We start from the raw sequence: 15,561 nt of genomic DNA, 5'->3' as shown, positions 1-15,561 counted from the left end.
CACAGAATCATTTTCCTTAAATTTAAGTTAATGTATGTATTAAGCCTATAAATGTAATGTATGTATTAAACTTAATTTAATGTATGTATTAAGCCTATAAATTTAGGCCTGAGACCATATTGTACATATGATTTGATTGAATTCTGTCATAATTATGTCCAATACTTAACAAGGTTTCTTTCCTTAGAAACCTTGAGACATAAAATCATAATGATCTAGAAGGACTTGGAAGAAATCTGCCATTCCTACTGACCAAATTTTGTGTACATAGAAATGTTGGATAGGAAAGACAAGACAAGCTGTCATCGTACTGGGAGAGACGCTTTCATATTGTTCATATTGTTGCTATCTATGTGAAAAACAAACAAAAAACAAGATGGAGTCATGCTTCCCATGGGGACCCAGCCTCTTAAGAGGACTAGACTATGGTTCCCACAAAAGAAACTTTAGTTTTTCCAGAGTTACTAATATTGACACTGAATGTAGCTGAATGTAGGTATTCTAGCAAACTTATTAGTGTTCTCATAGATGTATTGCTGTTCTATTCTGTAGCTGCTGCTGAGTCGCTTCAGTCGTGTCTGACTCTGTGCAACTCCATAGACAGCAGCCCCCCAGGCTCCGCCATCCCTGGGATTCTCCAGGCAAGAACACTGGAGTGGGTTGCCATTTCCTTCTCCAATGCATGAAAGTGAAAAGTGAAAGTAAAGTCGCTCAGTTGTGTCGGACTCTTCGCGACCCCATGGACTGCAGTCCACCAGGCTCCTCCGTCCATGGGATTTTCCAGGCAAGAGTACTGCAGTGGGTGGCCATTGCCTTCTCCAAAGTAGAGTTGTTTCTATTCTATTGCTGTAGAATTGTTTCATTATCTCTTTAAGAACCACACTTTACTAGAAAATAAACATATCATTTATTACATTTACTTTTTCTTTCTGAACTCCTAGAAATGGTTCCCATAATCTCATTCCCAATGTTCCAAATTGTACTTACAGCATCAATAGGTTCTGGATTTTTAGGTTAAACTATCTGACTATTGTTAGAGTAAAAATGGATTATCTTCCTGAGTAACTTTTGATAATAAGAAAGTAAAGGTAACTAATATGCATCCAGGTACTCAAGTTCTAAATTTGATACAAAAATGTTGTGTTCACTGGTATACCTAAAGGATGAAGTAACAAAAAAGAAAACCTTAATAACAGACAAACAGAAGTTTGGTACTAATATAGAGATTCACCTTCCTGGTTGCTCAGACAGTAAAGAATCCACCTGCAATGCAGGATACCTAAGTTCAATCCCTGGGTTGTAGAGGGAAATGACAACCCACTCCAGTATTCTTGCCTGGGAAATCCCAAGGACAGAGAAGCCTGGTTGGCTATAAGCTAGTGAGTCACAAAAGTGTTGGATGTGACTTAGCAACTAAACGACAACAAAACAAAGGTGAATGCCTGTTAGTCACAGAGATTTTATATGAGTTGCCTATTATAATTGTATTACTACCGATTTAGATCCAGTGCAGAAAAAAAAAGTGACCTATGGGGTGTGTTTCTCTTCAAAAGTAAAGCCATATACATTAAACACTGGACTTTCAATCTGTACCTTTCAGTGAGTGCCTCATAACAAGGCGTTGATCCTAGATAATGGCTACTAATGTATTTCATCTGGGAACAATCATGGGAAGATAGAACAATAACTAATTGGCCTAAATTGTTGTACAAAATTATGGTATTTCTGTGACTGACTGGAATTCAGGAGAAATATAGTGGGCCTTACAAGCAAAACTCTTAATTAAACTTTTAGATTATCAGGCTTCAATGCTAAAGCTATTATTTAGGCTTAGATTGGGTAAGACTTTATAAGGAACTAACAGTTATTCATTTGAGCTACTAATTCATTTGAAAATGCAAGTATAAAGATGTCACAAATATTTGTAAAATTAATATATGACTAAAAAAGAAACTTTTGTGTAGTGATAATCAAGAATTTAATTTAGCCATTTACTATTTGCATGATATGGTTAAAGATTATTATTGCTCCAAACACTGTATGGATTTTGTGAAATTTAATAAATTTGTTATTTGATCAGGATCTGGCAATTACTTTACGTTGTATTTTACTACAGACTTGCCCATTATTTAGAGTGTGACAACTTGTCCAGAGAAAGGTGAATACAGCAATGGAGTTAGAAATTTGTGGCGTCACTGTATTGCAGTACTAAAGGGAGGGCTGCAATGGCAAATACAAACTGGAAAAAAAAAAAAAAATGAGAGAGAGAGAGACAATTCTCTATGCTGAAAATAAGGGAAAACTTCCATTTTCTCCTTTTTCTTAAAACATTGATTTTAGAAAACTTATCATTCAAAGTCTTATCTCCCTTTAACATGTATGTAAATGATTTTAACTGCTAAACAAGCCTCTTGCTGGGGGGCACACAAGAGTCTAACCCTTGGACCTGGGAACTACTGAGTCCTCAAAATGTAATCATCAAGGAAAAGAGCAGCCTTGGGAATTTAGGAGATGTGCTCTAAACTGCAAACTACCATATGTCTAAAAGATATGAGAACTTATTTTTCCTTTGGATAATACAGAAGACCATCCCAACTAACAAGTAAATTTAGGATGAACTATATGTGAAAGACGTGTCATTAAGTCCTCTTGGTGAGGACTATGTATCATTTATCTTGGGAACATTTATGTGATGACTGATAATCTACCTGATTATATAAAAAAAGTAAGATTTCTTTCTCTCTTTGCAGTTTCTTAGTGGATTTTCTGTGATGGGCATCACATTCTGGGAGGAGATTTTGCTTTTAATTATTTATTCCCAAATAGTGTCTTTTTTTGTTTGTTTCTTTACCTCAACAGATAGAGAATGCCTAAAAGGAAGAGTCTATATATGCCTAGTACTTATTAGATAGTCAATAAATGTAGGTTAAATCTTGTTATATTCAGTGGACATTATATTAATATATGTATGATGATGACTGTTTAAAATATTGTAAAAGAGAAAGTGCTTTGGCTTCAAAAGCAGACTACAGTTCTTTGCCTGTAGCCTGCTCTTGCACCAGCTTTTCTTTCCTCTACCCAATAAGCCACTTTTCTGCCCTAGATGTTCTGAAATATTTTTCAGTAATTCCTCAAATCTTCACTTTTCGTGGCCCTGTATTTTCACATGTATCCCTGCTCCCCTTGCCCTCACCTCAGGAATGCCCTTCTGCAATCAAATTCTTCTACACACAGCCTACCCATCATACATGCAGCTGTGTTTGTACCTAAGGAAGAAAAAGATAGGAGTGGGAAGCAGATTTACTTTTGAAAGGGGCATCTATGTGCACCTTTTAAATTGTATTCTATACATACATTAGATATGCAAAAATAGATAAAATACTTTAAATATATTTTGATAGGAAAATTTTAATAGAATAGTTACTTCCTGCAGGAACTCTCCCCTACAGTCTGTTGGTAATGTTGTTAGCCATGTAAAAGTAGAACTCTGCTTAAGAATCAGTCACATGGTCACTGCTTAATAAAGGATTGCTGAGTGAATGAATAAACAGGAGGAAGCTTGTGTTACTAGCTTATCAATGGCCCTCGCATCTTAAGGGAAAAAAAAAAATCTATTCCAACTGCTATGGACAAGAAGTGATAAACTCACTTCTAAGCTTTCTGACTAAAGAGAAGAGGCAAGTTTTAGAAAGAAGTTAATCTGTCTTGAAATTAACAATTTCTTGTTCACATAGGCAGGTTAAAAACAACCTCTAAGCAAAAACTCCAGATGAAACAGGTCTTTCTTAACCAGAGTGATGTTCTGTTCCTGCCCATGACTGCATTGTGTTCAGTGATTCCATTTCAGTGGCTCTCTTACCACAGACACTATGAAACTAAATTAATGAGAAAAAATATTTCAAAAGTAAAATCCAATGGTAACAATGATTCAATACCATATATCTTTCAAGAGATACTTGCAGTGCATTTGCATTTTGCTTTTCACAGGTACTTACAGATGTTAAATAAAACTGCCTGCTAAAAGTAAACGGATTATGACCATAATGCGATTATGATTATCATGAAGTCTCACACTAGAGTGTTTGTTTATTTAATGTTATTTATGCACCAATTCTTAGAATATTGTGCAGCAGGTATTTATTTCCCTCTGTTTTAGTGTGTCATACAAAATGTGGGGTACTCTGGAGGGAATGGTATAAAGTCAGAGAAGGATTTTCTAAAATAAGCTAAGTTGAGAAAAATTACATAGAGAAAAACTGTATGAAAGAAGTCATTCTACACTAGCTAAAAAATAGCAGTGACCGACCATAAGAAGAGTGTTTTTTTAAGGTGTCTTGAGTACAGTTGTGTATTTGTTTTTCAGACTGTCTTTGCTTAATAATTAGCATATAAATGGTCCCAACTAGAATTCAAAGTTAACGTTTCATTAACCTCACTTATAATACCTAAAGGAGGCATCCACATTTAAATTCAGGGGGAAATTAGTCTAACTAAGCTCTCCTGAATATAATAATCTTGAAGCAGCCACAATCACACTGAGCACTGATACAGCATTCCAAGTTCCTTTATGACATATACACACTTTATACATGCACACTTAGCAGGAATGAAAAAACTAAATTACATTACTCTCTCAAAGGAAATCTTTAGTGATATCTTAAGATATTGTCTTCTAATATTGAATCAAGTATTTTCTAAAAAAAGAAAAAAAAACATTTCCTTCATTTATTCATTCAATTATTTGGCAATTTATTTCATCTTTAGTCCTTAATTTACTCATTCTTTACTTAACAAGTGCTTTAAAAAGCACTTACTTCAGGTAAAGCACAATTCTGAACCCAGTAGGAGACCCAAAGAAAAATAAGACTTGTGATCCCACCTTTATGGGGTCTGCTGTCTAGCAGAGAATATAAGACTACAGACCACAACAAGGTCAAAAGAATATGATGAGACAGTTTATCAGTGAGGAGAAGGAAGTGGGAGGGAGAATATAGGGGTAAGGGATTAAGAGGTACACACTATCAGGTATAAAATAAGCTATGAAGATATTTTGTACAACACATGGAATATAGCCAATATTTTATAATAATGACAAGTGGAGTATAACCTTTAAAAATTGAGAATCACTATATAGTACATCTGGAGAAGGCAATGGCACCCCACTCCAGTACTCTTGCCTGGAAAATCCCATGGACGGAGGAGCCTGATAAGGCTGCAGTCCATGGGGTCGCTAAGAGTCAGACACGACTGAGCGACTTCACTTTGACTTTTCACTTTCATGCACTGGAGAAGGAAATGGCAACCCACTCCAGTATTCTTGCCTGGAGAATCCCAGGGATGGGGGAGCCTGGTTGGCTGCCGTCTATGGGGTAGCACAGAGTCAGACACCACTGAAGCGACTTAGCAGCAGCAGCAGCAGCATATAGTACATCTCTAACTTATATATCAACCATACTTTAAAAAAAAAAAGGAAAACAAATTAAAAAATAGAAAGTAATGAGTTTTAAAAACTGAGTTCCTACTATGCAACTAGCACTGTTATGCATACTGTGATGCCATAAAACAGAATTTTATCAAACACATAGTTCAAAGAGATTTCTACCATCCAAAAGGCAGAGTTAAGAACAAGGTCACTCAAATCACACTGCTTAGGTTTACATCTTGGCTTGGTCATTACTTCCACTATTTCCTTAGGCAAACCATTTGGCATCTCATTGCTTCACCCTTATGTATAAAAGGGGAATGATAAGAAGGATGCCTACCTTACAGGTTTGTTGTAAGAATTAAATTACTTAAGAAATGCCAGGCACTAAGAATTGTGTCTGATATGTAGTAAATGTTGTAATAAGTATTATCTTCTTTAATTTTGATATATCACAGAAGTTTTCCAAAAGGACAGACAGTAGAGCTAAAAGGCAGCAAAGCTGTAGATTTTTTTTTTTCTTTTAAGTGAACTCTTATTTCTATTAGCGAGACTAATTCAGCGCTTCACAAACATTAAATGTTTAGTGCCAACTAGTGAGGATATCTGTAGCACTTTAGAACTATGATGTTTGTATTAGAAAAAGTACTGGACTGAGAGTCAAGAATGCAATGTTAATTCTAGTGTTACAGTAATTGTTATATGAGTTTCAGAAAATCACAAAGAACTGAATTTGTAACCTTCAATTTCCTAGTTCACAAGATAAGATGCATTGTTCTGTGCTTATGTGTAATGGGGGTGGAGTGTACTGCTGCCAAAGTATTTAAATAATAAACAGGAATTGATAGCTCATGAAATAATAGAAGACATATCTGAGTATTATATTATGAAGCTTTGTGCCATGTGTTGCAATTTGTGCTTCATAAAATTTAAGAAAGCACAAAAACATCTACCAATCATAAAATAGCTGTTTTCTTGAGGTTAGAAACAGTATATCCTGCTGATAATCAATAGAATACATGAATCAGTGAATTGAATTTTAGGTGAGAAACCTTATGTGGAAATCTTATTCTTGGATCAATACCATCTTTGTTTCTGTATCTGTATCTGAATTTGTCTGGAATTTGCTTTCTCACCTGCAGGTAAAAGAAAATTATTATCACATTTTTTAAGCTCTAATTCAAGTTGATTTATTAAGGCTGTCATGAAATAGACATTTTAATTACAAATTGCATTCAAATAGAAAAAATTTTTAAATGCACAAATATAAAATTACTATAATATATCTAAACAGTAAAGAAATATATAAAGTAAATGTTAGCGTATCTTTACTCCCTATTCTGCCTACCTGGCATGGCCACAACTCCCAACACTTTGTTTTTGACCCTTCCAGGCATAATCATTATTTTAATTATGTGGTAGGAAAAAGTGAAAGTCTTTCAGTCATGTCCGACTCTTTGTGATCCCATGGACTATAAAGTCCATGGAATTCTCTAGATCAGAATACTGCAGTGGGCAGCCCTTCTCCAGGGGATCTTCCCAACCTAGCGATCGAACCCAGGTCTCCCACATTGCAGGCGGAGTCTTTACCAGCGGAGCCACAAGGGAAGTCCGATTCTGTTCAGTTTGGTTTTCTGTGTATTTATGTGCATATATACATGCACGTGTGCTCCCCAGGTGGCGCCAGTGGTAAAGAAACTGCCTGCCAATGTAGGAGACATAAGAGATGCAGGTTCGATCCCTGGGTTGGGAAGATCCCCTGAGAAGGAAACGGCAGTCCACTCCAGTATTCTTGCCTGGAGAATCCCATGGACAGAGGAGCCTGGTGGGCTATCGTCCACAGGGTCACAAAGAGCTGGACACGACTGAAGTGACTTAGTATGAATGCATACATGCATGTAGACCTGCATATTTTTCTTCATATAGATGGTAATATACAACAGGTTATATTCTATGATTGAAACAAAATAACATTTTGAACTTCTGGTTTCTTATTCTGCATATAAGAAATGTAGAAAATGCCGCTCCATCCTAACAACAAGTTAAAGCTGAACAGACTGAAAAATCAACAATGCTTCTCAGATCCATGGGTTGGAGAGACAAACAGGTGAGTACTGGGAATCACAGTTCACCAGAGCAGAAATTGATTAGTAGAAATCTCCATAGGAACCAATGCCATGGTAGGAAGATCTAAATTGTAATCAATCAATCATCAAAGGCTCAACGTGGACAATTTTGAGAGTTAAAACCTGCAGGAGATGGTGAAAGAATGATGGAAAACTCCTGGAATGACAAAAAGTAACACACACACACACACACACACCTCTTGGAACTAATAAGCAACTATAGAAAAATTGTAGGATGTAAGTTTAACACACAAAGTCCATCACTTTCCTGTATTCTAGCAATAACAAATTTAGTCTGTTACTAAATACAATGCCATTTACACTAGCATCCAAAAGTGAAGTTTAACTATTTTCTCAACAAAATATATACATGGTTTATACAGAGGAATGGAAAAAAAATTTAAATATAACTAAATGGGGAGATATTCCCATTTATGGAAAAGAAGACTCAGTATGTCAAGACATCAATCCTTTCCTGACAATACTTTGATCTATGGACTCAATGCAATATCAGACAAAATTCCAGCAAGTTATTTGTGCATATTGGCAAAATTATTCTAAAGTTTATATGGAGAGACATAAGATCCAGAATAGCCAACACCACGCTGAAGGAGAAGAACAAAAGTAGATGCTACACAACTTAAAGACTTACTACAAACCTACAATAATAAAGACAGTCTTGGCAAAACAGTAGAACAGAGAGCCCAGAAATAGACCCACATATATGTAGTTAACTGATTTTTTGACAAAAGGAAAAAAGGCTAAACAATGAAACAAATATAAGTGTTTTCGACAAATGGTTCTGGAACATCCACAAGGGGAAAAATGAATCTGGACACAAACCTAGTAATCTCCACAAGAATTAACTAAAACTGCATCATAAGGGTCTTCCCTGGTGGCCCAGTGGCTAAGATTCTGGCTTCCAATGCAGGGAGCCAGGGTTTGATCCCTGGTTAGGGAACAAGATCCCATACGCCACAGCTAAGAGTTCCCATGCTGTAATGAGTATCAAAGATCCCAAGCGCCACAACAAAGACCTGGTGTATCCAAATAAATAAAAATAAATATCAAACGACAACAACAACAAATGCACCATAGACCTAAATATGAAATACAAAGCAATAAAACTCCTGGAAGATAACATAGGAGAAAACTTAAATGACGTGGGTATAACAATGGCTTTTTATATACAACTATAAAGGTATGTTCCATGAAGGAAACAATTGGTAAGGTTAACCTCATTAAAATTCAAAACTTGTGCTCTGTGTAAAGCAATGTTAAGGGAATGAGAAAACAAGCCATGGACTACAGGAAAATGTTTGCAAAAGACACACCTGGTAAAGGACAGTTATCCAAAATACACACAAAAAAGAAAAAAACAAAACTTTAAAAATTCAATAGTTAGAAACAAATAACCCAAGAAAAAAAATCAGCCAAAGACTATAGCAGATACCTCACCAAAGAAGCTAAACAGCTGACAAATCACCATATTAAAGGATGCTAAATGCTTCACATCTTTTGTCATCAGGAAACTGCAAATGAAAACAAAAATGAGAGGCTGCTACACACCTATTCAGTTCAGTTCAGTTCAGTCGCTTAGTTGTGTCCAGCTCTTTGCGACCCCATGGGCCATAGCACGCCAGGCCTCCCTGTCCATCACCAACTCCCGGAGTTTACCCAAACTCATGTCCATCGAGTCAGTGATGTCATCCAACCACCTCATCCTCTGTCATCCCCTTCTCTTCCTGCCTTCAATCTTTCCCAGCATCAGGGTCTTTTCAAATGAGTCAGCTCTTCGCATCAGGTGGCCAAAGTGTTGGAGTTTCAGCTGCAACATCAGTCCTTCAAATACCCAAAATTCAAAAGACTACAACACCAGCTAATAAAGATGTAGAGCAACAGGAATTCTCATTCATTGCTGATGAGAACGCAAAATGGCACAACAACTTTGGAGGACAGTTTGTTGGAGGAAGCATCCTGACACGGTAACATACAGAAATCATGTTCCTTGGCATTTATCCAAAGGATCTGAAAATTTATCTTCACAGAAAAACACATAAACATTAATAGCAGCTTCAATCATATTTGCCAAAAATTGGAAGCAATCAAGTTGTCCTTCAATGGGTGACTGAATAAATAAACATAAATAAACTGCTACATCCAGACAATGGGATATTATTCAGCGGAAAAAAAAAAAAAAAGAAATGGGCTATCAAGCAATGAAAAGACACGTGGAGAATTTTAAATGCATGTTACTAAATGAAAGAAGCCAGTCAGAAAAGGTCACATATTGTAAAATTCCAAGTATATGACATGCTGCAAAAGGCAAAATTATGGAGAGAGTAAAAAAGATCTGTGGTTGCTAGGGCCTGAGGGTGAGGGAGTAGATGAATAAGCTGATCACAGAGGATTTATATACTAGTAAAAATATTCTGTATGATATTAAGTCCAGCTCACAGGTACCTACTAAAGTATGTACCAAGGTAAGTTATGTACTTCGGGTAATTGTGGTGTTATCATTGCAGGTCCGCCAATTGTAACAAGTAAATGGCTTTTGGGAGGATGTTGATGACAGTAGAAGTTGTGCATGCATGGTGGCAGGGGATATAATACAGTACAGGAAAATCTCTTGTATTTCCTGCTCAATATTGCTTTGAACCTAAAACTGCTCTTAACAATAAAAATCTAAAGAAAAAAACTGTCAAATGATCTGCTTTACTAGAAAAAAAAAACATTTTTAAAGTTTCATAATTAGAGCTATATATTAAGCAACTTTCCTACCATTTATTGGCTATTAACATTTACTTTTTGTGAGATGTCTATTTATAAATTTTGTCCATTTTTTTTAAGTAAGACCTCTTTATAGTTTACTTGTTGTTGTTGTCGCACACGTGAATATTTTTGGTCTAGGTTATCAACTGAGTTCTGTTTTGTGGTCTTGTAACTATAAATGTTACCAAACAAATTGAACTCAAGTCCACTCACCTGATACACAACAAAGCCAAACAACTGACTCTGAGTTGTGGGGAAAGAAAGTACAATATTTATTGCAGGACAACAAGGAGAATGGGCAGCTAGTGTTCAAAAGCCCAAACTCCCTGGTGGCTTTCAGGCAAGGGCTTTTAAAGTCAACATCAAGGGTGTGAGTCACAGAATGTGTGATCCACTCATGAACATTTTTCTGATTAGCTGGTGACCAGGAAACATGGTGATGTTTCAGGTAACTTAATTATCCACTGATTGGATGGAAAGAGTCTGACATGTGTGCTTGTTGTCAGCATGCAACCACCATCCTCTACTGGGCAGGGTCTTAGTTTCTTCAGGACAACTCAAAGATATGTTAGATTATTTTCTATACCCTTTCAGGAGGAACTAAGGATCATATGACTTTAATTAACTGCTTAAGTCTGCTCTTTGGAACTTGAGGAAGGCCAAAAATGGAGACACAGAGAGGCTTCAATCTGGGAAGGCCCTGTGGGATCCAGCTTGGTTTCATAAATAGTTTCAATTTTACAGGATCAAATCATCATTCTTTACCTTTAACGTTACTATTTGATTTAGAAGCTACTTTATACTTAAAGTTAATAAAATGTTTCCAATTTTCTCGCATATATGAATATGTATTTGTGTGTATGTATATGTGCATATGGGCTTCCCACATGGTGCTAATGGTAAAGAACCTGCCTGCCAGTGCAGAGGACATAAGGGACACAAGTTCGATCCTTGGGTCAGGAAGATCCTCTGGAGAAGGGTAGGGCAACCCACTCCAGTATTCTTGCCTAGAGAATCCCATGGACAGAGGAACCTGGTGGGCTACTATCTGTAGGGTCGCAGAGTCAGACATAACTGAAGAAACCCAGCACACATATACACCCATATACACATGTATGAGTGTATAATATGCATAAAATGTATGTATTTAATCCATCTTGATTATATTTTTGTACTAGGTAAGATATAATGTTATTTTTAGCTTTTCTGTTTTCCCAACAAATAATTGCTTATTTTTCAACATTGTTTCTTACTTCTAATTCACCTTTTCACCACATAATTGAAATTCCATCTTCATCACACAATATATTCCTACTTAAACATGAAGAAAACAAATAATCATTAATGTCTACATTAGTAAAATGATTTATATTATGTCACGTTTTAAATTTTAGGTTAAACTTTAAAATAGCTTACTGGAGATTGCATATTTGAGATTTATTTTATTTATTTATTTTTTTATATATTAAAAGAAAAGCTTTTATTGGGAACAAAAAGATACTTATTTTATTTATTTCTTAGTAATGCATCCAGTAGGCGAAAAAGAAAAGTGGGTAGAGGGGAATCAAATACCTTTGCGCGCGCGGGGGGGTGGGGGGGGGGGCGGTGCTCAAGCTGCCCAGAATCCCTTGTCCCTCCCCACTTTGGGCACTTGGGGTGATGTGGGCAAGTGAAAGGGAAGAAGCAGGGCATGATGATAAAGCTAACGAGGAGGCAGAAGGCACTGGTGGGTAACATCTTGAGCCTGTGGAGGGAGGGCGTGGGTCGGGCCTCCGAGTGAAGCCAGGGTGCCTTGGCATCCGGGCCTGGCCGGTAGTCCTTTTCCTTCCCTTTCTTAGCTTTGGCCTTGGCTTTGGTCTTGGGGCTGCAGGACTTGGTCACTCGGATGGTCTCCTGGCACTGGGCATTGTATCGCGCCTTCTTCAGGGTCCCTTGGCAGGCTTTGGTGCCTGTGCCCCCATCACACGCCCCCCAGATCTCAAATTTGTACTTGCAGTCAGCTCCAAACTCCTTCTTCCAGTTACAGGGCACCCGGCACCGGATGCGCTGCGTCTGGGCCCCACAGGTGCCCTCGCGGAATCCCACGCCGCAGTCCTTGCTGCTGGGGGTGCAGGGACCCCAGGTCCACTCGGCACACTCGCTCCCTGGGCCTCCCTTCTTCACTTTGTCTTTCTTTTTGGCCACCGCGGAGGTGAGCACCAGCAAGGCGAGGAGGGCGAGGAGGAGGAAGCTTCCGCGCTGCATCTCGCTCGCTGCCCGCGCGCGCGGCTTCGCTCCCTCCCGCGCCGAGCTGTCCCGCTCCGGCCGCCGCGGCCCCTTTTTCCATATTTGAGATTTAAAGTGTTAAGCAGAAAGAAAATCAGAATTAAAGAAGAAAATATATTGAAAATAATACTAAAAGATATAGATTTCCTAAACATTAGTATAATTCACATAAACTACTTAATAGTGTCTATCATGGATGTGTGTTACAAGGTTGTGTAAGAAAATACCAATGTAATTTAGAATACACCCTATCCATATCTGATATTTAAAAAGTGAAAGCCTTGTGACTTCCCTGGTGGTCCAGTGGTTATGCTTCTTACTTTTAATGTCTCAAATAAATGAATAAATAATAATTGAAAATATGGCCATGGACATATTTCAAAACAGTAGTGAATGATAGTCTACTGTTGTGTTTAAAAAAGAAAAAAAAATACATAAAATTCCCCCAATGGTAGAATAGGCATATTGTGGAAAAATCTCACTTGTCATTTTCTGTACAAATTGAGAAACATGATGTGCAATTAGAAAACACAATGATGTACTGCAATCTCCAGAAACCTCTTGAGGGTATCAGAAAAATATCCTATTTGAATATTGAGAAGTAAGGAAGCTAATCTGGCCTGATCTATGCAACTTAGCCTTTGAATACTTAAGTTGCTGTTAATCTTCCTTTCTGAATTAGTGTTTAGCACAGCAGGAAATACTAACTCATGCAAAACTAAACTGCTGCCAATAAGAAAAATATAGAGTTTTCTATTTGCAAAAAGACACTTTTATAATCAAAAGCTATTTCATTTTTAAGATATCTTTTTAAGTATGCAAATAAAATGAATTTTAGTTGTGCAATCTATACATTGCTGGTATAATAAGACATTAAATTACTGAATTTACTTTTCCTTTGTGTTTTTATACTGTGTAAATAGTGGGAGTATTGTAGTGCTCCAAAGACATAATTTATGAGATAAAAAAATATTTTTTTAAAGATCAATTCATGTATTTGAATATAGTTAATGATAGTGCTAACAATGCAAACCATTAGCAAAATATTCAATTTCTTAATCATAGCTATGTAAATATACTAGGCATAATTTTTTCCTTATGTACTTTAACCTTATGCTAAATAAGGTCTTGACTGACTCAGTAAATGGGAACTAAATCATCAACTGTTACTTCAGTTTATTTTCCTACTTTAAAATAAGATGATTTTAAGAGTGGCTAATTTATTTAAAAGAAGGAAAGAAAACAATATAAACATCCTACTGATGATTGTGAAGGAATGTGGTATCAGTAACATATTCTCCAAATTCTGTCTAAAATTAACAGTATATTTTTAGCAATAGCCAAGTTGTATGTGAGAACTGGACCATAAACGAAGTTGAGTACTGAAGAATTGATGCTTTTGAATTGTGGTGCTGGAGAAGATTCCTGAGGGTTCCTTGGACAGTAAGGAGATCAGACCAGTCAATCCTAAAGGAAATCAACCCTGAATACTCATTGTAATGACTGATGCTAAAGCTGAAGTTCCCATACTTTGGCCACCTGGCATGAAGAGCCAACTCATCTCCTGATGCTGGGGAAAAGTGAAGGCCAAATGAGAAGAAGGCAGCAGAGGATTAGATGGTTAGATAGCATCACTGACTCAGTGGACTTGAATTTGAGCAAACTCTGGAAGACAGTGGAGGACAGAAGAGCCTGGCGTGCTGCAGTCCAAGGGGTTGCAAAGAGTCAGACACAACTTAGTGATGGAAAAACAACAATAACAACAAAGCTTTTTAAAATGAAGTAGAATTAATATACTGCATATTTTTAACATAAACAAAGCACATGGTAATGAAATAAAAATACATACTTTAAGGCAAGACAATAAATATTGAAACATAAAACTTTGCCCTTGTCCTCTTCCCACTTGTCTAGTACGTATCATGTATCTGCCTTATATGTTAATCAGACCTCCCCAAAGGCAGAAGTATCTGCTCAACCATAAAGATCAATTTTTCTTCTTCTGACACAAGCCATGTAACTCTTAAGAAAATAACATTCCTTTCTTGCTCTCAATCCTGTAAGGGGTCATGATGAAGTATCATTTGCCTTATATGTAAAGGCATCATTGGTGAACTTTATGAACAATGCCAATATATAATTTCTCTTAAAGACAGTGACTACTGCAGAACTGACTGATCAGAGGGCCTGCAAGATACTGGGCCAAACCCAATAGATGTTCTTAGCTTAAATACCTACTTATGACCTTACTAATGTTACCAGCTATATTACTTGTATTCTGCCTATTTTACAAGATTATTGCTTCTTGCAATACCAAATGTGTGACTGAGCCTCAGATAAAATTAATGATGAATAGGCAATTTGAAACAACTGATCAAAAACATATTTCTATAAGATAAATGATTGTAACAGTTTTACTCTAAATATGGGATGAAAAAAGCAACAAGAGGGAGTCATTTCCTGGATCATAACAGACTCATAAGTTAGGTGGTCCAGAGGCTTTTGGCTACTGTTAACAGGGCCTGGCCCAGTAACAGCACACTGAGTGGCTTATCAACAAAATCCTCACCTGACCTGGGAATAAGCATTTCCAGTGCCAAGGGATAAATTGGTCACAAAATACCTCCCAGACTTTGGTGGAAATTAAGACTCAAAGAAAAAGGATTGTGAAAATAGAGAATGTTGTCTATCATTCAGTTCTACAAAAATCAAGTCACTAGTCACTGCAGTGACATGCAATATACCCTAAGAGGAACCAGGGTGAAGATAAGGATGAGGCATTTTGTGCTCTGGGAAAACTGACAGAACAGGTCCTCAGATAGTTAAATATTTTCGGGAGAAAATTCTGTGAACCCAGTTTCTTGTATCTCCCCATGCTTAGAAAAGCAATACACCATTAACTAAGATGTTTGCTCTTCACAGCTGGCAGCAGCCTTCTACTGAGACGTGTTGATTGCATGCACCTCTTCACCAAAA

The 15,561-nt window shown here is 37.0% G+C and overlaps 1 protein-coding gene across 1 annotated transcript; it reads right to left on the bottom strand.

The window, feature by feature from the left end:
• Positions 1-11,826: 11,826 nt before the first annotated feature.
• On the bottom strand, positions 11,827-12,733 carry LOC618377 (midkine). The gene has a single exon (XM_005217589.4). The coding sequence runs from the start codon at positions 12,562-12,564 to the stop codon at positions 11,827-11,829; it is 738 nt and encodes a 245-aa protein (XP_005217646.2). The 5' UTR covers positions 12,565-12,733.
• Between the last annotated feature and the right edge of the window lie 2,828 nt (positions 12,734-15,561).

Source organism: Bos taurus, chromosome 17, assembly GCF_002263795.3.
Source record: "Bos taurus isolate L1 Dominette 01449 registration number 42190680 breed Hereford chromosome 17, ARS-UCD2.0, whole genome shotgun sequence".
Lineage (NCBI taxonomy): Eukaryota > Metazoa > Chordata > Mammalia > Artiodactyla > Bovidae > Bos > Bos taurus.
The sequence above is the reverse complement of the archived record's forward strand: the minus strand, read 5'-3'. Positions and strand labels throughout refer to the sequence as shown.